The 25,963-nt window shown below is 35.5% G+C and overlaps 1 protein-coding gene across 1 annotated transcript in view; it reads right to left on the bottom strand.

The window, feature by feature from the left end:
- Positions 1-25,963, bottom strand: part of HDAC9 (histone deacetylase 9) — a 477,431-nt gene that overhangs the window by 41,763 nt on the left and 409,705 nt on the right. Inside the window, exon 23 of the mRNA XM_035562425.2 lies at positions 18,063-18,181. Within this exon, the coding sequence (XP_035418318.2) occupies positions 18,063-18,181 (119 nt within the window). The remainder of the gene's footprint in view (positions 1-18,062; positions 18,182-25,963) is intronic.

Genomic DNA, 25,963 nt, shown 5'->3' with positions numbered 1-25,963 from the left:
TACAACAGAATGATATTTTTTGAACCTTTATATATAACAGTTAAGATAAAGTGACAAGTAGTAAATAACCAGTTCTCTTGATCACATAAATATCCAGGAATCTTTGCGAAGAAATGCCACTATTCAGACTTCAATGAGAACATAAATCAGAGCCTGTGACTATTTCTAAATTGGAAATAAAAAGGAACAGGAGCAGGGATGGAATGAATGAGTTTTAAAAGAAAAATAAATGTTTACTAAAAAGAACAGCATTTGCATTCCTATTTACCTGGGCCACTTGCTTCTTTTGCAACCTGATAAAACAAATGAGTCAATCAAAACAACTTAGTAGAAGAACAGCAAATGGCCATTGTAAAAGTAAATGCCAGAGGAAAAGGGACGCCACAAAGGCCCCAGTCTGGCAATTTTTTTGCAGGCAGATTTAACTGGTGTACTCTGGCCAGACACTTTTGGAGTCAGACATGCCATTTCACTTAAGGACAGAAAACAGCAAAATCAGGTCCAATGGCAGTAAAATAAAATGGAATTATAACTTGACCTTTTAGAAAGTTCATAATTTGAACAGAGAAAATTTTTGCACATTTTTTTCATGAGAATCTGCCCGCTCTTCAACCATCTTTATGAGCTAAACCAAGAATATTCTTTCCTGCACAGACATACTGCTTTGTTTTCATTGATTTATTCTGACTGTTGCAAAGCCTTCCAGAAAACAGTGGATAAGCTGAGAATTTATGCAGTCCATATTCACTATCAGACAAATCATTGTAAAGCTTCATTTTCCCCTTGCATCTGACAAAACTGCAGGACAGCCAAATACAGGTGTTCAGATATATTCAGACAAAACTCTTTTTTCTTTCTCTCTTTTTAATATAATATTTTGTCATTTACTCTGTTGAAAACATTACGGTTGGTAAAGTAAGATCAAGCAATAATTCTAATTTTTTAAAGGCTTTAAAGCAATTTTTTGAGAAATATGGGAGTTTAGACAGCACATTTATTTAGTTTTAATTTTTGTGCTGTCATACATCAGGACTGAAGTCCTGATTTAGAACACATGCAGCTTGCCTTTGAAGTTTTGGCTGTATTTTTAACAATGGTGAAAAAGATATAAAGAAATTAAACAGCACCAAAAAAAATCATAAAACCAGGCTTTTGTGCTCTTGATTTATATATTGTTTTTTATGTTTGTTTTAAAAAAGCTTTATCTGCAATAATCTTTCATATGAAGCTTTGCTCTCACATACCTTTATTCATCCAACCTTTTTCTTCTACATTGACCTTTCTTTTCTCCTTCCTATCCTCCTAACTCTCTGAAGAATGTTTTCTAATTTTGATCCCTTTCACTAGAAAAATGAGTTTATTGGAATTTTTCTGAAAACTGAAGGGGTAGAAAATACACAGTGATACACTAAGCTGAGATTTTTGAATGAAAGCAATAAATATTCCAAACAAACATGGCTCCCCCATGAAGCAGTTTTATTCTTCTAGTGCTTGCTGGTCTCCCCCTTCTGTGTTGAGAATGTGCAGTGGTATACATGGTTCTTTTGGTCAAGTTACACAACACTGGCATTTTCCAAGGCAATTCATGAAAGCTGATAGTTGTCGTTGTTCATTCGTTGTCCGATGTGTTGTAATGAATACAACTCAATGCCATATTTATTTGTCCTGTGGCCAGCTTTTTGCTGTTATTTTCTGCCTTTCAACTCAAAGACTAAATTTCTGAAGAAACAGCAAAAACACCACAATGGACTTTATACATTTTCTCCTCAGGTTCTTCCACTCACTGGAACATTTTAGTACGCATTAGTGTCATCTAAAGGTACTGGCATCATGTGCTGCTGAGACCAATTTTAATTGCACGCTACCTTTGAAACATATTGAAAGTAATTTCTAGACAGGCCAAGGCCTGAAAGTGTCCAGATGTTTGAAGCAGAACGTAAAAAGCATAATTCTTAATTGTCAGCCAAATACATACATGTGCACAATACCAGTGTGTGTGTGTGTAGGATATGTGCAGGGTGTTTATGATAGCTGGGGGGGCTGGAGAGGCAGGGGCTGACAAGGGAGCTGGACTTTGTCTGACATATTGCAGGAAGGTTAACAGCTGCATATCCAAGATTTATTGGAGACCTCCTCATGGAGGTGCCATGGTATCTCTTCCTTTACCTTCACCATCCCATACCCACATGCTTCGTATCTACAACCCTTCTAAAATACTACTTATTAAGAGTGAAACAATGATTGAGTTGCATGTGAGAAGTCTGTTTTATATAAGATCTTGTTCATGGACTCATGCAAAATCACAGAATCATTAGGATGTCCTACAAGCAGAACTGACACCCTGGATTTATGTCAAAATAGTTTTTTTCCAGTGAAGTGTACTGGTAAACTTATGGTAAAGACATGTCTGAATGTCTTAGTTCCACAATACCTCTCTTAAAACACACTATTAAAAGTGTAAAATTTTGCCTGAAAATAGAGGGCTCTGCTGTTTATCTTATTTTAATTGAATTTCACTATCAATTTTAGTAACTCAGTTTGTGTTAATAGAATGCTTGATTATGAATTCATTTAATTTAATTTTTAATCCATGACCTTCATAGATTTTGAAGAACATACTGCTGGTAAAGACCTTTGACTTCAACATTCACCAGGATCCTTGTCTCCTGCCTTTAGCCAAGGAAAAATTAGCTGTCTTGCCTCTGCTAGTCTACTAGGCTAACTACTGCTCAGTGGGGAGAGGGGAATCTTCCCAGGAAGATCTGTTGCACCAGCTTTTAGAAAGGTTGAATAGCGTTTCAGAATTAAATACTTCTCTGTATTGACAGTCATAGACAAACCTAGACTTAGTAAGATGTATAGTATTCAGAAAGCTAAACTTAGTTTTCATTTATGGTTCTGAAAGACTCATTACATCAAGGCAAGTAAAACTTATTTTCATGTACGAAAGGTATTGTGAACAGTGTGCTGAATGAGAAGCTCCTCAGATAAATATGAAGTTAGAAACAAATGCTTTTAAATTAAGTAGACAATTCCTCTGTTAATACCTAATTAAAAATTACTCGTACAGGAGATTTTGTAGAATCATAAAATCATAGAATATCCCAAGTTGGAAGGGACCCACAAGGATCATAGAGTCCAACTCCTGGGTCCCCAAAGGACCACCCAAAAACCAGACCATGTGTCTGAGAGTGTTGTCCAAATGCTTCTTGAACTCCACCAGGCTCAGTGCCATAGTCACTTCCCTGGGGAGCCTGCTCCAGCGCCCAACCACCTTCTCAGTGAAGAACCTCTTCCTGATATCCAGCCTGAACCGACCCTGTCACAGCTTCAAACTGTTTATGGCTTCAACCTTACATTGTAGTTTACAAAATTCTGCATTCAAAGATAAATTTCTTTAATTTGAATAAGTTATAATATTAACATAGTAAAGCATTATTAGTGTATTATGTAATCACTAGAAAATTATTTAATAAAATATGCTATACATAATAGTGCATTATAAACATATTTATAATAATCATTCATGGTTCATGAGTATTTTTATACAGAAATTATGGAAATGATGTAGAAATTCTGGTTGTTCTACTTGTAACATGGAAGAAGTCACATTAGCATGTCATAGTAATAATCATTTTAGTTTGCAAGGCTATTCTTCTATGAATACCTTTTAGAATACTTCCAGATTCATAAACTTTGAAAATGATTACATGCAGACAGAGGACTTCTATTCCAAATGTGTTCCATTATTCCCAGTAATAATTCCTCAGACTACAGTTCTCCTTCTGACTCAAAGTATTTGTTATCCTATCAACCCACTTTGCACCTTGCTTTCTTTGGCTAAGACACACATCATCAGCTCTTTTAAATTCTGCTCTGTACTTACCTCCCTCTCTCCTAATGTGTTTTTATTCCACTGTCCTTTTCTCCTTTTCCCTTGAGTATACTGGCACTTCTCTGCTAAGAACATGATAAAAACTTGGTAAATGGTATGTGTTTGCCAGGGTGGCTTTTAGATATCCCAGAAAAAAAAAAAAAAAAAAAAGAGGAATTTGGCCATTTGTCCAAGTCATTTAGAAGTAACACCACCTGGTCAAAAGAATGGCTCCAGCTAGGAAGTCTGACAGCCAGCCTTGCCATCCTCACATCTGGAATTTCCCAGGCTGAAACACAGGAAAATGTCCTCCTCATATCATCATGAATGAATTTGCTGCTCTCAAGACTTTTCTTTCAGATTCAGGATTGATTTATCTTTAAACAGTGCCACCATAAATAGCTATAGTGCTTCGAAAAGGAGACATTTGAAAAAGAGGAATGCTTTAGAGGCAGAAATTGAAGTAAATGAAAATTAAAATTCTACAGATATGCTCCAGAATGAAATCTGCACATATCAGCCTCACAAAGGTAGCAAGCGGTACAATTCATTGATCTGAAACTAACATGGAAGGTGCAGTTCAGTAACATAATGACAAAATAGTAATAAAATGAAGATTGCAGAATATTCCTTAGTAGTTAAGCAGGCCTTTCCTATGAAGCTTTTTGACTGTAAAAGACAAAGGGACAGTATTAGCCAATGGACTAAATTAGGTAGTTGCATCAAGATGACAAGAGGGATGGCCAGATTTGGAACGAAAAAAAAAACAACAGCTTACTCAAGATGTAATTTTTGATATCTATTGTACAGTCTCAATAAACTCTAGTAGTCAGTAGTCAGCCAAACAAAGAGCCTGCTGTTAAAAATATTGGTCTTAGGTGTGAGAAGTTCTGATGCTCTGTGTACATCACGCTGTATGGCTGCATGGGTAAAGCAATCATACTATAGGTGTCCTTGGTATAAGATACTTAGTTTCATTGAAATCAGTTATAAAATTTTCATGGACTATAATGAAAGAAACTTATAATTTTATACCAAAATTGAAAATTAGTGATATTTTCTTACTTTTCCTTTCTTTCTTTTTTTTTTTTTTTTTTTAATCATAAAAGATAGTTTGCAATCAGGAAACTCTCTATTAAATATTTACTCTGAATAGAAAATATTCATTTTATGTTCTAAAATTTCTCTCATGTTTCCCTTCCCTTCCCTTTTCCTTCCCTTCCCTTCCCTTCCCTTCCCTTTTCCTTCCCTTCCCTTCCTTTTTCCTTCCCTTCCCTTCCCTTCCCTTCCCTTCCCTTTCCTTCCCTTCCCTTCCCTTCCCTTCCCTTCCCTTCCCTTCCCTTCCCTTCCCTTCCCTTCCCTTCCCTTCCCTTCCCTTCCCTTCCCTTCCCTTCCCTTCCCTTCCCTTCCCTTCCCTTCCCTTCCCTTCCCTTCCCTTCCCTTCCCTTCCCTTCCCTTCCCTTCCCTTCCCTTCCCTTCCCTTCCCTTCCCTTCCCTTCCCTTCCCTTCCCTTCCCTTCCCTTCCCTTCCCTTCCCTTCCCTTCCCTTCCCTTCCCTTCCCTTCCCTCTCCCTCTCCCTCTCCCTCTCCCTCTCCCTCTCCCTCTCCCTCTCCCTCTCCTTTTTTTTTTTTTCCCCTCCATTTCCCAACTTTACTATGTCTGTGATAAAATACTGAATTTGATCAGGCAGATCTAATTTCCCGTTCTTTTTTAAAAGCACTGCATAAAAACTTATCTTCATTAAGTGCCACTGGGAGTCCAGCACCACATAACTAATCAGAGAATTCAGTAGCTTCATGTCCATGTGTTGCCTCAAGTTCAAAGGGGACAAAGACATCCTGTTTGGCATTTTGTTTCGCTCAAGTAATTAAAATGACACAGACCTCCTTAAGCGTTTTTTTAAAGTAATCTTCTATATACACCATCAATAACCTAAGCCATTATAAAAAAAGTAGTGCCAATACTGATAATTTTCAAATTTGTAATATTATTTGGAAAAAAAAAAAAAACAAAAAAAACAGTGATGCTCAGTGAAGTTGAAGGACTGGAACTCATGGTGGATGAAACCATTTTAGATCTAATACTTTTTTCCATATCCCTTCAAGATCTTGGCTTAGCAATTTTGTTCAACTTTTGTGACCTCTATGTTTTCCCTGAAAAGGTATGCTGGGAAATTCCCAGAAGTGAGCACTGTGTGTGGGAATGTATACACCCAAAAAGGGTCAAACGAAAAAATTATACAGGTCAGTACATATGTACTGTCTTCTTTTATTCTCTACAAAGCTACAGCTGATGCAGTTGACACCACTAGAAAAATAAAGTTTTTTTCACAAGGTCATATAAACATCACAATTTCTTGGATAACTCCTTTGATGTAGCATATCTGCTAATTAAATTACAAGTTTTGGAATAACATCTTATCACTTGATCAATAGATTTTATTTACTCTTTTTCCCAGGGCTTGATGAAGGATTAAGAAGGTTATTTATTTGAGTGTTTGTTTGAATGAAAATTACTTATAACTTGTTCATGTTAGCTTCTGAAGTTTCAATAATACTACATTTGGCTTTATCAGTTCTACTTTTGTGCTAAGATGCCTTGAAAGAGTAGGGATAGAGATGCTACTGTTCTAAAGCTGTTTACAGCTGATTCCTGCTAAATTTATTTAGTATACAGAGCAGTCATGTTTAAACACGATTTCAAGGCAAAGCTGTTCCTCCAGTCTAGAAAGTATAAAAGTGATTCCTTACTTGGAGTGAACCATAAGTTTCAACTGAAAACAAAGGAGACTACATTCTACTATTCAGAAATAAAATAGATAAAAATAATAATTGGATTTTATTTGCTAAAAGTCAGTATCTTTTCTTTTGGAAAAAAAATCTGCAAGAAACAGAAGATACTAATGCTCATTTTTTCCAAGGTTTTTGTACAAAAGATCCAATTTTTGACAAAAAAAAATAGCTATGCTTTTGGGTTTCATTAAAAAAAAAAAAAAAAAAAAAAAAAACAGAAAGGAATTAATATGAGAATTTTCTATTTAAAATTTATTCATAAAATATTATTTATTTTTTCTTTTTTTTAAATTGAGCATTTATTTTGGCAGCATAAAAATATTCTGGGAAAAAAAAATGTATTCTTCACAAACCTTGAGCATTGCTTAATAAGAAGAAAAAGATGCAGAAGAACATACACAATATGCTTAAACTACAATGACAAATTAAAACTTAAATTATGAGGCAATACATGCAAGTGCTCACCTTTTCTTACAGCCCAGTAACTGAATTAATCTCTGATATACGTAATCACATAAGGAAAATAAGTTTGAACTTAGGACTTTTAAAATGCAGGAATTTTACTGAAGGATACATTCATTACTATGGGCCACAGTTTGGGTGGTTTTGTTGTTGTGTTTCTTTTTGTTTTGTGTTGTTTTTGAGAGATTGTTAATCCATTTTAAGTAGGTAAAAAGCAGATTTAGAGACTAGCTCTCACAACCAAATTACACCTAAATGGATGCATTGTCAGATACTGAAAAAAACAAACAAACAAAAAAAAAAAACCTGTGGTCACAATATAATTAGAGAACCAGTCTTTTTTTTTACAAAACAGAATCTAAAGAAGAGGTAAAAAGGCTGTGGATCAAACGAAACAGAAATATTTAATTCATGCTAACAATTACTACCATAAACAGAAAACAGGAAGTAACTGATTTTTGGTTAAATAACAATATTTGTTGTTCTGGATACATACGTATTTTTAGTTTCCCCTTACAAACTTACAAAAGTGGGCCAGAGATCTGTCCCTTGATCCAATTTACTGTGTGTGAATCATAATCAATGATAGGGAAAAAAAGGATTCTGAAGTAAATAAATTACTACTAAATATATTTGAAATGGACTTATAGCAGAAATATTTCTTTTTCGTTCCAAGTTAATTCTACAAAACTTCAGGAAGTACCTAAATGATTTAAATAACAGATTTGTCATTTGCATATGCATTTGAAGATTTTTTAACTTGTACTTTTGTACCCTATTAATACTTACAATGCAAGGTCTGTAAACATTAACTATTTTAGTAACTCTTAATCAGGTTGGTGGAGTGGTCGAAATTAGCGCTTTTTTTAATGTACCAATGTTGGCAACTAGCAGCATTTTGTTATAGATTTCATTGTACTAAGTGTTTGCATTAAAGCCATTAGAATCAGGAGATTGCAATGGAATCTCAGTGTTCACTTGATAAAGAAACCGCTGACAGGAAAAGCTTAAAAATATGAAGGAACTGTATCCTAAGAGGTCCACAACAAAACTAACTCTGAATTGTATTTTAACAATTTGCATCACTGGTATTCTACTTGTTAGGATACAAGCATCCTCTGAGGTGCTGCATAATAAATAACTTTATGAAACTACTGCCATGAACTGATATTTCAAGTTTAATCACATGGTCAAGCATTCATATCCCTTTATCCACAACTAATTATCTTTTTATTATTATTTTTTTATATATGATTTCTTTTCTTCAAGCCTTTTCTTCAAGTACTTTGACATTCATTTTTTATATTTCATTTTATGGGTTTGCTTGATTAAAAACAACAACACAACAGCAACTAAGACAATTGCCTGTAATCAAAGCTTAAATACCAAGAAAATATTTTCAGATCAGTGAAGAATTGCTGGTGCTGATATCAGTCAGGCCCGAGTGTACTTGATACTGTGATACTGTGAAAAAGATGAGTTTGCAGACCAAAAAAACAGATGGCCCCTTATCACCCCATGGGGCTAAACACACAAGAGCAAACTTCAGAGACGCCTTACCTTTACCCTGTCCATCCCTATCAGGAGAGACTGTTATATTAAGGGTTATTGCCTCTCTAGCCCTCCCTGTGATTAGCTTTTGAAGTCCATGGCCAAGAGGCCAGTGTGAGAATATCACCCTAGATAAGAGGTGTTTGCTCTGTGAAATATTCAGGACAGGAATCCATGGACCTCATGATAGTTCAGCAGGGAACCACAAACTCAAGCTAATATCTTTTAATCCCCTGTTGGTTTGAGAACTACCCACCATAAAAAGCATAACTGGCTGTTTATTTGTGCAGGCAAGAGATAACATCTTAAAGTTACAGTCTGCCTTAAGTAGTAGGGATGTGAAGCCCAAAGAAGTGAACCATCCAAGCTCATAATCAAAATTGTGTGTGCTCCCTTCTTCTCTGCCTAATGAGATGTAAACATTTTGGCTGGTGTCTCTTTTGAAAGATATTAATCAAATATATTGGTTAGAAATCACAAAGGATAGTCCGGTCTGCAAATTACATGTCTTCTTTTATGGCATTCTGAAGCTGTGAACAATATGTTAAAAATTTTCCCATGGCGCAACCAAGTAAATACTTGTGGTGCATTTCTATTTATTACAGAGAATAGTTAAATTCTAAGACATAAATCATGCTCTCCTACTAAAGCTTTACAAATTCCCAAAGACAAGCCTAATTCCCAATGCAACGATGCTATAAAAGATCAGACACTTTGTTATGGAGAAATCCACAATTGGAGATGTCTTTCAACAATTTTCTCTCAGGACCCAATCCTGTGAAAAGCACATGCAAGTTGCTGAACACTGTGTCAAGCTCCATTAGTTTCAAAATGGCCCTAAAATCTTATATTTAATTTGCTGTATTTAAATTGTAACTTAACAAGTTTAATACAACCTAAGCAAAATAAATAAATAAATAAATAAAAATAATAACAACAACAACAACAATTCATTTTTCCTTTTCTTTCTTCTATTAAATTACAACCTTTCCTTTTTAATAAGGAAAAAGATTTCATAAGTTTAAATTTCAAAACTGAGAAAAGGTGACACCAATTTTACCTGTTTAAACCTCCTCATATCAGTGATTGCCACTAGCCAGTGTCACTACTGTAACATGAAAGAAAAAAATAGCAATAGGTAGGTGAAGAGATAAGGGAAGATGACTGAAAGGGAAAAATAATTCCTAATGGTTGTGTAGATGCTCTTTTTTTCCATTGTAATCTATCCTCCACCCTGTCCCCAGTAACTGCCCTGAATCAAGGAACTGGCACCTGATGCATTCTGCAGATGGATCGGCACTGTATATCTGGAATATTGTATACAGGTGTTTTTACACTTGCGCTAGTTAGTTAACTAGCCAGCAGACACATATTCTATTTGTGGGGCAGGAGTGGGAAAGGAAAATGGAAATCTCTCCTGGCTGATTTACAGAAAGAAAGGCTAAGTGAAAGAGCAGGGCAAATCAGCACTTATTAATATTTCTAATTCCTCTCAGTTCCTGCTTAGGCAGTCCCTTCTGGAAGGCACACTAGTTAACAGACAATGACTGAAAACACTGAGCAATAATAAAATAAGTGCTTAAACTTGTGAATCCTACAGATTGCTTTGAATACCTGTTCAGTTAGAGATGAGTGCCCCAAAGTCTGAAGATGATTTCTCTGGCTGCAGCAAATGAGGTCACATGTTCACTGATCCAATTTTGTTTCTTTTGGTTGAAATTCACACTCCAGTGTGTTTACTTGATGGCATGTGAGGACAGATTCCTCAATCCAATGTTAAAATTGTCCATTCAGCATTTTCATATTTTTTTCTGCATTTTTTCAAGCATTAATACCTTCATCAAATGGAAATCTACCAAGTAAAAAGCCTTACCCTCTTATGTCTTCACCTTTCCCTTTATTATTGTATGTCCCAGAGAGAAGACTAATTTTATACAGTGAATTCTCATCTCTGCTCAATTTCTACGGAACCTATTTTTTTTCCTCCTCACAGAGCAGGATTCCTGGAATTTTCTAAATTTCGTATTTATCAATGTAAATGTAGTATAAACTTCAATAACGTACCTAATCCTGGAGTTACCAGCAAAGTATTCAGTGAAATTGGAAGTGCAAGGTTAAACTTTTTTTTTTTTTTTAAACAAACGAAAGAGTAAATGCAACATAAACTGACTCATGATCATGAGTCTGACTGACTCATGATGCTGGGCAACATAGTGGCCATGCCCAAGCCATATGAAAATGCTATGCCAAAAAATGTTATGGGGTAGGAGGAAAAAAAAGTCAAAATGATATGCTTCTCCCCTAAAAATCCAATGAAAATACTCATGACAGGGTATGTCACCAATGAACTTGCCATATATTTTGATGCCATTGTATTGTAGCAAGTAATCATTCAATTAGCATTCAAGAAAACACCCTAGAAAAAAAATCCATATTTGCTTTCCAAAGTGAGCAACTGGAAAGCTAGCTTGATGCTATGTCTTCCTGCTGTCAGTCACTGGGTATCCTGTAGTTTCCAAGAGGCAAAAGAAGCAAAAGAAAAATTTCTTATAGGAATTAAGAGAATCTACCATGAAAAACTTTATGAATGATCATTGCTCTACCTCCACCTCCAAAGCTTTTAGCTAAAAGAGTCAACAACTCAAAATCTATCTTGCTGGATAACTCTTATCATCTCCAGCACTGCAAATTATGTTAACCAAAATCAAATCTCCAAACCCAGAAAAATTCAGATGAGAAGACAGCTGTGGCAACTGAGTTAATTTAACATCTTTCTGCCACCAAAAGGTATCTTACTGTATCTCTCCCTTCCTCAACTGTCTCTGTCTCCCTTCCACAGTGGCACACACTGGTCCTTCCATAAGATGATTAAACTTGATAGCCTGACAGAAATCCATTCACTTGTTTGGTTTATTAAGTTTTCTGATGGATTGATGAGTTAATTTTTCATGTATTTACAGAGAGATATGACAAGAACCAGAGCCTATACAAGGCAAGTAATAGACAATGTCTACTGGATCTGCACTCTGAAGTAGTTAGTGACAGACTTTCCAAAACCATAGATTCTTATGGTGATGGTTGAGTCAAAAAGACTTCTCTTGTGAAGAGAAGAAATTGGACATGGCAGCATGAAAACCTGCAATGCTATTTTTAGAGACCTGAACTGTGTTTAAACAGCTACCAAATCAAAACTACTATTCTGTTTAGTCAGCTGTCAATTTGCATGGACTATTTTTTTTTCTCCCAACCTTCCTTTAACAACACATATATTATATTAGCCTAGTTATACCAGTCAGGATTCTTTTTCAGAGAATCAAGTGTCAGGAAAGCCTTTCATAGTAGAGGTTTGAAAATCAGAAGAGTGTGCAGTCCCTCCCCAAAGACTTTACAGTTACCCTATCCTAAACAACTCATGGTCAATTCAAGGTACTGTGCAGTAGACAGTTATAAAATTATTTGGGGATGGATTTAGAAATTAAATGCTCCCAAGATATATATATATATATATATATATATATATATATATACCCTGCAGTACTTGAAATACTCTGATTAGCCACATAGAATATTTTAGAAATAGTGAGTCTGACCCACAGGAAAACTTTGTTCTGAAACATAGCTGAAGTACTAACCTTAGACCCAGATCATTTCTACACTTGAATTCAGTGATATGCAGTTCTAGCATTTTCCTTTGGTTTGTTTCTAACGTATACACTATACATCAAATGTAGCAGGAAACTGAAAAGATTCCACATTCCAATGTACAGTGCAATTGTGAAGACTCAAGAAAACATTGGTCATTGAAGATAAATTTCATGAAGTGACTTTTATTCATGCTTAAGGGCAAAGCAGAAACCAACAGGATAGACACCCGTATTTAATCTGGTTGCTCTTACTTATACTCTGAGAAGCACCAGTTCATGCCATGAGAAGAAATTCCTCGAAATAAGACTTGTAGTCTGCATGTAAGTCAGCAACCCTTTTTACACATTAATTTCTACTACTTAAGGTGACATATTTCCTTTTGATGTTTAGAGCATTAATTATTTCCTCTGCTGTCATTAATTGGACAGATTGTGTTATGTTAACAGTGAAGTCCTCTAAGCCCTACCTGCCGAGGGCTCACAAGGAGTTAAATCATTCATAGCTTTAGCACTGTTTTCATTGGTCCCACTTGAACAGAGTGTATCACAGCATACTATGGCTTTTGATAAATTAAAGGAGTTATTGCAATTTGCTTAAATAAAATATTTTAAAAAAGTTGCAAATCAGCTTAGTTAATTATATTCTGGACACTGGATCAACTTTGCATCGTGAATTTGGCGTAATAGTAGACAGGTATGATTTACTTTTTAAATGCCTGCAGTGGTATCTTTTCCTACTGCTAATTGCTGATCTTATTTTACACTGTGGTGTCAAATAGCATCTTTGGAATAAGAGAGTAAAACAACAGGAAAACTCCAGTAAATCATTACAGCCCTTAACAAATGTAGAGCTTCAGGAAGATAAGTACCCTGAAAAAATCTTAAGTATTGGCTGACATTTCTCTGCTTAGTTTATTTTCTTATGGAATGGTTGCCATTTATTGAGCAATTGTGTACAGTATTTACTTGAACAGCAAAATTTTATCAGCGACTTTAATGCAGGCGTTATTCTAAGGGTTGCTCTATAAAACAAAGAGAAAGTACTTCACCTCAGGATAATGTTACAGGGAGAACCTCTACAGTCAGCAGGGCTAAATTTAAAAGCAGTGCTCTTTCAGGATCTAACAACTTCCAAATTTATGATCAGACACAGCAGCTCTTTTTCAGTCCAGTACACTTCACAGAATTCAAATGGCATGTTAATACAGTACATTTTAGCAGAGGCTGTAAAAATTAACTATAAAATAAAACGCATAATATATCAGATGTTCCACCTAAGCATCAGAAGGACAAGATGGAAGAGTAGATTCTTTAAGCAATTCCTTACTATTCTAAATATAAAATCTCTTTATTACCTTTATTTCTTTGCCCATTATTTTTCTTATATTTTATTGTCAATACAATTTTTACTGCACCAGAACATAAAGTGGATTTTATGCAGCTACATTTTTACAATATGTAATATATTGTGTTGATATTTTATCTGTTACTTTATTAAAAAATAATACTATTCTAATAATAAAAAGGAAATATTAGGTTAGTTAGGAACTAAGGCTTGTTTTCCTCTTAGCTGATCATAATCTACAGTAAAATTAAAGCACCTTTATAGTCCTGGATCTAAACAAAGGGATTCCAAAGACATCAATAGTTACTCTGGATACGAGAGCTGTGGATGAGAGAGCTCCTGCTGCTGCACCTTCACTGCACTGCTTGGGGAATCAGTGTAACCACGCAACATGGAGGCAGCTGTGGTGCCAAAGGTGGACATGACAATAACAAACTTTTTTCCCCTATGATTTCGGTTAAGAGTCCTAAGTCAGGGTAACAAAGTAAAATCTGACATAAGCTGCTTGAATATCCCTGATGATGTGAGCCAGGCCCTATCAGAAGTAAGAGAAGTTCCTGAGCAGGAATTATCACTCTGCTTTGACACCTATTACTGTGCAAGACCTTGGGCCAGGAGGACCAGCCATGTGCCTTGCTTTCTTTGCTTTGCTTGTGCAGTCATAATAGCCCTAAGGACATGGGCAAGGTGGAGTTCGTTAGTGGAGATAATATCTTTATCAGGAAAAAAAAAAAAAGTATATTTGGAAAAAGAAACTTGTTTTCAGACAGTCTACCTTGGGGGGAAGATCTTCAGGACAAAGGGGTTTTTCATTCAGAAATATTCATACTGTTTCCATCTGTGCTAGGTAGTCTAATAAAAGGTATTGTCTATAATGCTTGCCTTTTCTTACTGAGGTATTAGGACGATAGCTGGCACTACAGGCCCAAGAGCTTCCTGGCAGCAGAAAGTTCCCACATTATGCCACCAGTCATCTCAAATCTTTGAAGTCCATTTTGTTCTTAACACATTATAAAGTCCATTACTACATTTATGCACATAGACTGAGTATATGTTTCAAGTTGTGTATGTATAAATATGTACATATTATGTACAAATAGGTACAAAAGGTGTACAAGCACCTTTTGAAATGACAGTGTTTTGTTGAGCAAAATTATTGGAATAAAGGATAAAAAGAGACAATCTAATGTGCCTGCAAGATCCTCAAAGATGGGGTTGAAACAGAGGTTTTATCTTATTCTCAGTTCTGCCTTGCACCAAAATCTTGTCTGGGTAAAAGTTGATTAAATATTCATTTGTTTAGTGAATACCTTTTTCCTCAAAAAATCAACAAACAAGAAGGAATTAAAAAGGCAGCTGGAGAAAAAGATTTACTTGGGAAAAGTGATTTGAAAAGCATGGAAAGAGAAGAAAGATTCAACTCTCCCCCCCGCCCCTTCCAATCTTTTTTAAACACTTTTTTTTTTTCCCCAGTGGAAAAAGACCTTTAGTGATTTAGTTGCTTAATGGGACTGGAGATAAATTAGGCAAGTGAGATATATTCTAGCTCTGCTATTATCATTTATCTCAGTTGGCTTTTTTCCATACTACTCTCTACTAGACAAGCTAAGGGTCATATCACTGCAAGAAATCTTGACTTGCACATCAGACCCATTCATTAAAATCATCTGTAAAAATATGTAGGACTATTTTTTTGCTGATGTTTTTATTTAGTAGTCAGAAATGGCAACAGCTTAGTAAATCAGATTGTACATCGATACAGGGAAAAATTAAAATAGTGGTTGAAAACTTTTTATAATTTACACATCTCAAAATGAATAGATTTAGTAGATCAGTTTTTTTCTTTTTTCAGTTGCCTGCTATATTGTTATTCCAAGGCTTCAGTTGGTCTAATCTGTTATCTTCATCCAATGGCTTTTACTTTGTTACTTGGAAATGCTGATTGGTTAATACTTTTTTTTTTTTTTTTTTTTAAATCTGTTACTGTACTCTGAAGGGAAATATAACTTCTTATCAATAACATTGTGTCTCTCTAACTATCTTTAATAGTGTAAGGGTATTAACTAAGGAACTAACTTCTCTCCTTTGATATCAATCTCTTCCTAATTTGTATCTGTAAAGTTTATGTTGGGTCATCACAAGTCAGAAAATCCAATGTATTAATTGTACAAATAAAAACTAGTTTAAGGCTAAAGATTTTATAAAGAAAGAATATTTACAGATGAAACTTTACATCTACTTCTTTTGGCATAATTTATAATTCTTACAAAACAATTATTCTAAAAATCATGAATATCTATTTGTAGACTTTAATATGAGTGTTTCTCTTTGGACTTTAAATGATTTATTTTTTATAGACTGTTCATTTTTCAACATACCACATATAGTATGTTATGTTCTAAAAAGGTATGGTGGAATGTGGAGAATTTTGTTTGGGGGAAATAATAAATTCCTTTGGCTCTATACAAAAGGCTTTATTCATCCCTCAGGTGCATGATTATTATCTAGGTCTATCTTGGCGTTTCCCTTAATTTAAACAAGAGCCACCTACTGTAAATCATTTCTTTTTCTCACACACGTGTAACTTATGGATGTGCAGCCTCTTATATTAAAAAATGTAGTATGATTTCAGTGTCTAAAAGCTGTGAAGAGTTCATTAATTCATTCATGAATGAAAATTAGCTTTGATTCCAATATCAAACATTTTTTCTTTGTTGTTGGGTGAAATTCAGTTTATTCTGAGAGGAAAATGTGAATCTTATTGCAATTGATATGAAAGTTGTTGAAGCTGCTATGCCAGAATATCCTGTGTGCAGACCTGTGTGCTGGAGTATCATGCTGGAGCATCATGGATGCTTAAGAGACATTTAGCATATATTTTCAGCAGTTATATCCAGATAATTATCCATGCTTCTCTAAAAAATAACTCCTTTGTATCACTTGGAAGCTTATCTGCTTACCACTTGTGGTCATGAAATGGTGCCTCTGACCAGAAACCATACTTCAGAAAAATAAATAAATAAATGATGAGTAAACCTTTTTCAAAGAGCTTTTTCACACACATTTTACTAAAACTTATAACGCACTGATAAGTCATACTCAAACATGCATACAGGCCACTACAACCCTTTCTTCTCTAATGCAGGCACTGCATTAAGCTTAAAAACTGCAAAATCTCAATACATCTTACGTGCAGTCACAGGGATGTTCCCTTTCCAACCCAGTTGTAAGCTAACACCTGTGTGAGTATGTACAGGAGGCCCTTGCACTGCCTTCTGCATACTCAATTTCCACAGCATGCCACTATAAAGAGTCAGTCTAGCTCTTCACCTATTCTTTTGTGTTTGATATTCAGGAGAACCTGTACATTGTTTAGTTTAAATGAAAAAAAAAAGTGTCTCTTCCTTGCTCCTCCTAAGGTAAATACCAACTCCAGTGAACTCACCTGTAACAAAAGGCAGAGGGACTGATGGACAAATTCCCTCTGAGCTGAGGTCCATTTGTGCAGCATGTTAAATGCCTTTAAACCTCATTGACTTCTCCAGGCTTTTCCCAAAGAATTTGTGATTAGCAAGGGGGATCAATATTTAATAACTAATCAAATGTTAATATGGTATTTCTTGAGATATACTGAAAAAAATGTACATACTGAAGAAAATTATTCACAGCACTGAATTAGGAAACCATTTTGCATTGCCTCATGGAAGCTGATTTATATATAGCAACGTTACACTGCACATTACCGTACAGAGCATTATTACATTACTCACCCATGCTTAATGTCTCAGGTTTGGGATCATTTTGGCAACAGTATTCAGTAAGAACTAGTGACTTTGGAGTGCTAGATATGAGACATGTCAGATAGACCTGTCTTTCAGAAAGTACTAAAACCCTGCCTTGAACACACTTTTTGGAGGACTGAAATGGACATCCAAACATTGAGACCCAACAGAGTAGTCTTTTAGAAAATGTTGGCCTTCGTGAACACTGATGTAATTCAGGATTAATGCCATCAAGCTGAAAAGATTACAATAACAAAACAGCAATATGAGATTGGATTTAGGCCGCCAATGCTTAAAATCTCCAATATATATTTAAAGAGAAATAACTTACTCCATCATTTGGAAAATGGGGCCTATTGAAAAGCATGAAACCTCTAAAATGTTATTTGAATGCCAGAAAAGTAATACTTTAAAAAGCGGAGACAAAAATGCCAAAAGGAACAGAAAGGAGTGAGCCAGAAATGCAAACGTTCATTTCCACTCAGTCCCTGCCCTCCATTACACATCTGTAATCTCACAAAATAGAACTATGGACGTAACATGGACTTTGGATAAGGTTCCCAAACAGAAGAAGTACTGATACAGAAATGTGCACCTTGTGACTGTACCTACATTTTGCTGTGACTTTATACCCGCCCAGTGGAGAGTCGTGGCCTTCCACGGCATCAAATCCCGCTGATACCAAGACAATCTCTGGATCAAACTCATTGGCAGCTGGCATGATCACAGTCCTGTAAAGTGAAAAAGAAAAAAACAAACAAACAATTGGTTAAAAATTAAAAGAACTACAAATTGCCACAGTCTCAAAAATCCACAACACAACAAGGGTTTTGTACATCAAAAACATATTTTCTTTTAATTAAGCCAATCTTCATCGTGGCAATCCAAAACCAAATGAAGTCTGAAGCAAAAATATAAAAATATTATTTTTTTCTTTAGTCATTCTTTTTTCCTTTTCTATGATTGGGGGGGGGGGGGGGGGGGGCGGGGTAAGGCAGGTACATGTGAAAGCCGCTAACATTACACACACATCTGTGCCTGTTTTATACTGCTGCCTATAAAAAGCTGCCTCTTCCAGGGAAGTGACTAATGGTTTACAGAGAGCACTCAAAGCCTGAGTGGAAACCCGGACTGCTCCAGTTAGTGCGAACTTGGTGTAAATTTGAACTATAAATTTCTTTTGGGAAAATGTTTGCTTTCCAAACTTTTTTTTTCTTTCTTAACATTTTTAAATGTTTGTCGAGGTGGGGGGTGACTCTAGCAAAGGAAAAACATGAAATTCCCTTAATCAAATCCAGACTATGTTGTCAAGCCTTTCCAAGGTCAAGCATAACAGGAATGTGACAACCACAAACCAGTGACAGCAACCCCTGCTGGTGTCAGGAAGATAATTCAGCCCCTCACAGTCACAAAGATTCCACTTTTTTAACCCCTTCTTTGACAAACTTCAGTAGGGATTCACTTTGGTTTAGTCGAAGGAGAGGATAAAACCTTATGTTCTGTATTCACGGATGCCCTCTTTCAGGCTGACTATCTGAAGGGAAGGCATAAGGACAGCTTTTGCACAGTGTGAGATGCTGAGCCTGTAATGTCTGTGTTAATTCAGGGGGATATCACTAGCATTAAAAGAAAAATATACTAATAAATTCTCTAATTGAAATGCATTAAACCAAGGAAAACACAATCAGTCTACACAGCTCAAAATCTGCAGGTCAATTTTGCATATGCATCGTACTATGTGTTTATTTAGCATAATATTTATTTCTTTAATCAATTTAGGCCAAAAGTATCAAGTTTTTGTTGAAAAGTAAGGTTTTCTGTGAAAAAAGCATGTTGATAACAAATTATTAGCAATTTTTTGTTTTTGTTTTCAGTGTTTCTTTGGTCTATATTTTAAGAACTTTATTTTGTCCTGATTTCCTCAAAGTTATTTTTAATATTAGGAAGGTGGTTGTTTTACTCGTTAGAGAAAAGAAGAATTCAGATTAAGTGAAAATTTCTTACAGGTCATACATCATTTCAATGTATATCATTTTATGTTGGAAAATAAATGATAGACACAATTTCATATTTTTGATAATTTAAGTGAGATTGGACCAAGAATGTCTACAGACAAAATAGCATAATTTGTAACATATTCCCTTTTTAACATGTCATCAGTAGGCCTGTACTGAAGTGTGGATTCCAATAGCAAGCATTGTGCTTCGGGAAGGATCTAACCCAATCTGAGAGAACAACAGGAAAGAAAAAAAAATTAAAAATGTGACCTAAGTGGAATAATAATACAATTATTTGACTCACAGAACAGAGAGTAACTGTGATAAAAGTCCACAAATATGTAAGTGACTGTTGCAAGAGGAAAGAACCTGCTCTGCATTTATAGCATGGATCGGACATGAAGTAATTGCAGCAGGAAAGCTGTATTTCAAGCACTGGAAAAAGCTTTTCAACGGTAAAAATAGATAATTGTTTAAATAAACTGTTCAAGAAAATTGAAAAGTCTTGATCTCTTTAAAGTTTTTAATAACAGGTAAAATAAATATCCATCATGCTTGCTGCAGGCTCAGGCTGATATGGCCTTGAGGCAGGAGGTCAGATTACATCTCTTCTAGGTCTTTTTTTCTATATTTCTATGATGTATAACTATATAACACACACAGTACACAGATGAATAATTACATTAGACACTACACTGACTGAACATTTCTGCAGGTTAACCTCCCCATAGTTAGGGAACAATATCAGGAAAAAGATCTCCTATGCAATCACGTCTTATCTTTCTTATGTACATACCTTCTGATACTCTAATTATACGTTCATTGTCTGAAGCAACACATACTTCCCAAACTCCCCCAAGTCTGCAACACATGTGGCAAGAATCCTGATTACTGATGAGGACTGTGGCTGATATGCAATCTTGATCTGTCCCCATAGCACCATGTATCTTATGCACTGAAAGAAGGAGGGATCCTGTGAAGAACCCTCCCTATCTGCAGCCACTTGAGCTTTTGCCCTCCTCCTCTCCATTCAAATTTCCTCAAATTTAAGTCAGGCTCTGTTTTTTTCTTCTTAATGTCAAAAAATGTGGCAGCACCATAAGTGCAGCATAGACAATGCTCAGGGGTGTCAGAGAATGAAGCGTGTTCAGAACTAACAGCATCTTTAGAAACTTAAGTTGCACTAGGAAAGCTTACCAAGCTCAAGCAGAATGAGATTTCTGAGAGATGATTAATTTGGAATATTGGGAAAATCTACAACATATCTACCACATTTTAAGGCTTTGCTCCAAAGCACAAATATGTCAGCACATTTTTTAATAACTTGGGCAAAACAAAGCATTTGACCCTTGATCTCATTTTTAGAAGCAGCAAAAATACTTTAGCCACAGCTTCTTCATTTTTTTTTTCAAATACATATATCTGACAAGGAAATGGTCAGCCACACTGCTAATATTAGCAAAATTATTAAATACTGAAAGCCAGGTCTTTCACACAATGCATCAGGTGCAATGATATCTTTAACAGTAGCAAACAGTAAATAGTAGCATATGTATAAATCCATACAGAAGGGCTATACAGGGATCTCAACTAAAGGGAGGAGAAGGTTGTAAGGCTAACAACAAGAGGTGGCATTCAGAATTCATTGTTCTATTACTGTTTACCTTAACTTATGCAACTACAATAAGACCTAAGAGGATTTTTTCTTCTGAAAAAAAGGAAAGAAAATCTTTTAAAAATGTACACAGAAGTGTCTGCTAAATTTCACCAGAAAAATGACACCCTACTTTTGATATAATACTATCTCACAAATTATGACAAAAATTTACAGCTGCTATTTTGCATATAACATACTAAAAGAGCTAATCTCTGTGCCCACAAGACCCATGTCCTTGCTTGTCTCTCTTTTATCCTCCAAATAGTGAGGGACATGGAATGTCAAAGCCCATCCAGCTTATACTGCTCTTCCTGATTTAATTAAAAAAAAAAAAAAAGATACTCTAAGCACTTTCTTTAAAAATACAATATGGAAAAAATGGTTACTAGAGTAGCAGGCTTGACTCTTCAACTAAAACATCTCAGGATATTTGTGGTCCTTCACACAGCTACCAAGCCTGCTATTTGGCCTTTGAAAAAGCAGCTCTAAGTCTCTCAATTGCAGAGAGGACCATATAAACATCTAGTCTTTAAATCTCTACTGCAGTCTTCCTCTACATAAGCAAACAGGCATTTAAGATTGCTCATCTTTTATCTACTATGAGATCTCTGCCTAGAGAAGAGCAGCTTAATGTCTCTGGAAAACATCACAACATTTTGTTTTGTACTTCATGTAGACCTCTCTAACCTTTGTCAAGGACTCCTTTGTGGCACAAAACACACATGTAAATTCATTCACAAATGCAACAGATCTTTTTCTATCTTACAAAGTGCTATGAGAAATCAGTAGTACAGATAAATCTTTAAATATGGGCTAAATGTCACCAGGACAGAAATAAAAGCCTTTGGCATTTGCCACCTTTCAAGCTTCAGCCTCGTCATTACTCCTGAATATCTGTCCATAGAAAACAATTCTGAGGTAGGCAGCTGTAAAGAAAGCCTACTCAAAGCACTAGACTCATCCCTTTTCTTCACCTAAAAGCAACACAAGGCTCATGTCTCCCTCATACATAGGCTTCTCCTACTTCAGGAGATTAAGAATGGTTACTAACTCCTAACACTTCTATGCCTCCTGGGAGCAGAGTAGCATCAGACCCTGTACCTTGCTCCTTTTCCATCTCATCTACACTCGAGGGTTTTGCAAGGTGTGCAAAAGAGATATCATCCATCAACTGCCTCCTCAGGAGCTCAATAACCACAGAACTTCCCTTCGGAATTGCTTAAGAACAGAATCCTCTGAATCAGATCATAACAGAAAATATGTTTAAAAAGAATAATAAAATCTGGCATACAACTAGCATTGGTCATACACTAATAGATATTCATGCTAACCTTCCCAAATTCCTCAGACCAACCCTATGCTCAGAAGTCAGACTGCAGCTGGCGGGATTTGTTACGGTGTGAAGGGTCAAAACTCTGCTCATCAGAAATTGTTTGCAAGGGTAGATAGCCAGCCTGCACTCAGACCTAGGTAAGAACAGTTATTATCTTACCCACAGCAGGGGTAAGAAATATGATTTGGCTTCTGGCCATAGGTCACCAGACAGGTACAGACTGGGGACTGGCAGGCTGTCAGCTTCCTGCTTGAAACCAATTAGGCTGCAGGCGTTATCAGCAAGCAGAAGCTAAAGCTAGGATCCTTCTCCAGTGAGGTGAGAGTAGCTTTTGTCAGAAAATAAGTGAATTTTATTCTTCCACTACGACTCACCCTCTCCTCTACTCCTTTCTCCAAAGGAAATAAAGCACATAAAAGGGATATTTATTTTCTGTGATCCTGACTCATATAGAAGCATAAATATTTCGTATACCATATTCACCTAATGATGACAGCAGAGTTACAGGGGCACCTTGCCTAGCTGACTGTTTCTTTATTTTCTGTCACATTTTCATTAATAAACATGTCAGATCCTGAAAGCTTGAGCAGCTGGATCACAGGAGTTATTTATCTATGCTAAACTTTGCAGTTACAATGCAACTGTGTGCTCCAGCCCAAGGTATTACAGGTCCTCCTTTAAGCCTGATGCTCTTGGGAACAGAGCATGTATCTGGGAAGCTGAAAAGATTCCTTTCTATCCCACTAAGGAGATTTCCCCGGAGAATTAATATGTTCCATTTGGGTATACTGCTGTCTGCAGAGAAGCCAAGGGATGGCTTCCAGTTGGGTGTAGTCCTAGAGAAAACATCAAGCATGTGATCCTCCCCTCCCCACCATTCTGAACATCAGATGCAAGACATTAAAGAGATTCTACCAAGGGACTTTGTTTACTTGATCTTGTTCCTTTTATTCTTCCATTCTATTTTTGTACATTTACAGCACATGGTTAAGATGCTCCCAAACATTTGTTCTCCCAGAAGAGACTGTGGAGAAGTACCCAACCCAAAAATGACTTTGCAAGTACCATCATACAGAGCTGGAAATCTCCAAAGAAAATTAAGCTAATGCAAATAGCTACAATTCTTTTGCTGTGTTGGTAATTTAAAAAGGAAATGAGCAGGAAAACCAGCCCAGGACAGTAATTTATGTAACTGAGAAAGAAAATCCACAGTGGTCTAAAACTGCAGATTGGAATAGCTTAGTAACATAAATTATTTGCTCTTCCCCTAAAATCCTCCACTGTTTTCATCCAGTGATCTCAAAGTACTTTCTGAACATTAATAAATAGAAAGGCCCAAATATTCAGCTGGTATAAATCAGTATAGCTGTTTCTGATTGTGCAGTGCTCTAACACAAGCATTTCTTGTACCCACTTTACAGATGAATCAGCTAAAACTAAGAGCTGGTAGAAGAAGAATAAATTACTTAGCAGACCTTGGAAAAACCTAGAAAGAAAATGCAAAACACTCTAAGTTAACTACTTTAACTACTAGAAAACACTATAGAAGCACTCTTGTTTATCCAGTTATAACAGACCTATACTTTGCAAGAAATATATATCTATATTTATATCTCTATATATAGATATATACAATGCAATATTACTATTAGAGTGGGCGTTTTGCCACCAAATAGATACCCAGTCTTATCTGAAATAAATAAATAAATAAATAGGTTTAGTGGAGTTTCTCAGTTTTGTGTCCTGCAAATAAACTATTGCTCCAATCACTGTGTTGTCCTACCTTAAAACTGTACAAGTATGCTGTTGAATGCACCTTGATATGACTAGGTCAGAAAGAATTTAAAAGATTACCCTGATAGGTATGTGAAACTTATGGTATCTACTATTTTTATGTGTTGTTTGCACATATGTTTTAATGTAGCACAATATCAAGTAATGTCTATACTCACAGAAATCTACACAGTATTTCTGTACAACTACTGGAGATTGTTTTTCTTCATCTGTAATATTAATTGAGTTTGTACTCCTGTGTCTCCCTAAAATTTTGGCTTACCTTCTTAACATTTCTTTATACCAGTCCTAATGTCAGCCCAAGTTCACCAAGACCAAACCTGAGAACTTGCCCCAAAAATTCCTTTCTGACTGTCATCTGATAATTAGTTTTGTCCTAGACTCCAGGGTATGCCTAACTCCTGCAGACTTTATCTGTATTAGTTCCTAAGCTATATCTTTTATATGTTTTTTATCTTTATAGGCTTTCTTTTTACATCTCTTCTTTTACCCTTATAGGCTTTTTTTTTATACATCTTTTTTAATATTTTATTTCTTCTCTACTTTTTATAAGCACCGTCAATATACTCATCGTAACTATTATTTTAGTTACCTTATTTGATCTCTGGAGATGTAAAATATCTTTATTTCTTAATTCTTTAATTCAGTATTAACTTTTTATTAAGAGTAGGTTTATTCTTCAAGGGGCAAAAGGTAATCACGTCTTGACTACTATAAGTCATGATCATTTCAGGGGGATTTATCCATGATGCTAAATTAAGCACATGCCAAAGTGTTTAAAAGGTTTAGGTCTTGAGGCAATGCCCCATGTTAGTAATTTCAAGTGATACAATTGTAGGAGTATCTAAGTGACACTGTATGAAAAATCTATTCAGTATTCAGTACAGAAAAATTTTTGAAGCACCATGAACTTTATTTTTGGCTATTGAAGACATTTTCGGAGTCTAAGACTCCTATTTGTTGGTTCTTTTTAAAAAAAAAATATTTTGGCATCCCGCATGCAAGTCTTCTAAATTCTATCACAACTGGAATTGCAAAATTTTAAACACTCAAAAAGCATAAGAAATAGTCTACAATATTTACTGATACTTCCATTTTTTTATTATTACTTAGAAAGGTGGTTTCAATTTAATTATAAGGACTCTTCTACATTTAATCTCCAGTACACCTCAGTCAAAGTCTTTGAACTAATACAAATAGAACACAAATAAGGAAAAGTCAACAAACATGAAAAGCATGAGAAACATTACTTTATGGCTTGGGAAATTCACTTAAAAATTAATAGCATTATCAAATAAAATTATCTAACTTCTAGAGACACGGGCAAATGCAGATACATACAAACATTGCACAATTACGTCCACATTCAGAACTGAATAAAATCCAAACTTTAATGGTATTATGTGAAAGGAGTGGCTAAAAATAGAGGTAAGTTTACTCAAAGGCTGTGGGTCTAAGTCCCCCTCAAATTGTTAAATATTTAAAGGAAGAGGCTTCCTTGGAAGGATCAAATTCTTCCAGCTGTCTAGTATGCAAATATAAAATATTATATGGACATATAGGCTAAAACAGCACATGCAGGATATCTCCTAAGTGTGACTAAGTGACTGAGAAGTCAGTGACTAACTGACTAAGAAAATCTGCATTTTCTATTAAATGTTCCTCTGTCTATTTAGCATCTTATTTGTGGAAGCTTTTGCAGTGTGAAAGAAAAACTTGCTATCTTTTCGCT

The sequence above is a fragment of the Cygnus atratus genome, chromosome 2 (genome assembly GCF_013377495.2).
Source record: "Cygnus atratus isolate AKBS03 ecotype Queensland, Australia chromosome 2, CAtr_DNAZoo_HiC_assembly, whole genome shotgun sequence".
NCBI lineage: Eukaryota > Metazoa > Chordata > Aves > Anseriformes > Anatidae > Cygnus > Cygnus atratus.
The sequence above is the reverse complement of the archived record's forward strand: the minus strand, read 5'-3'. Positions and strand labels throughout refer to the sequence as shown.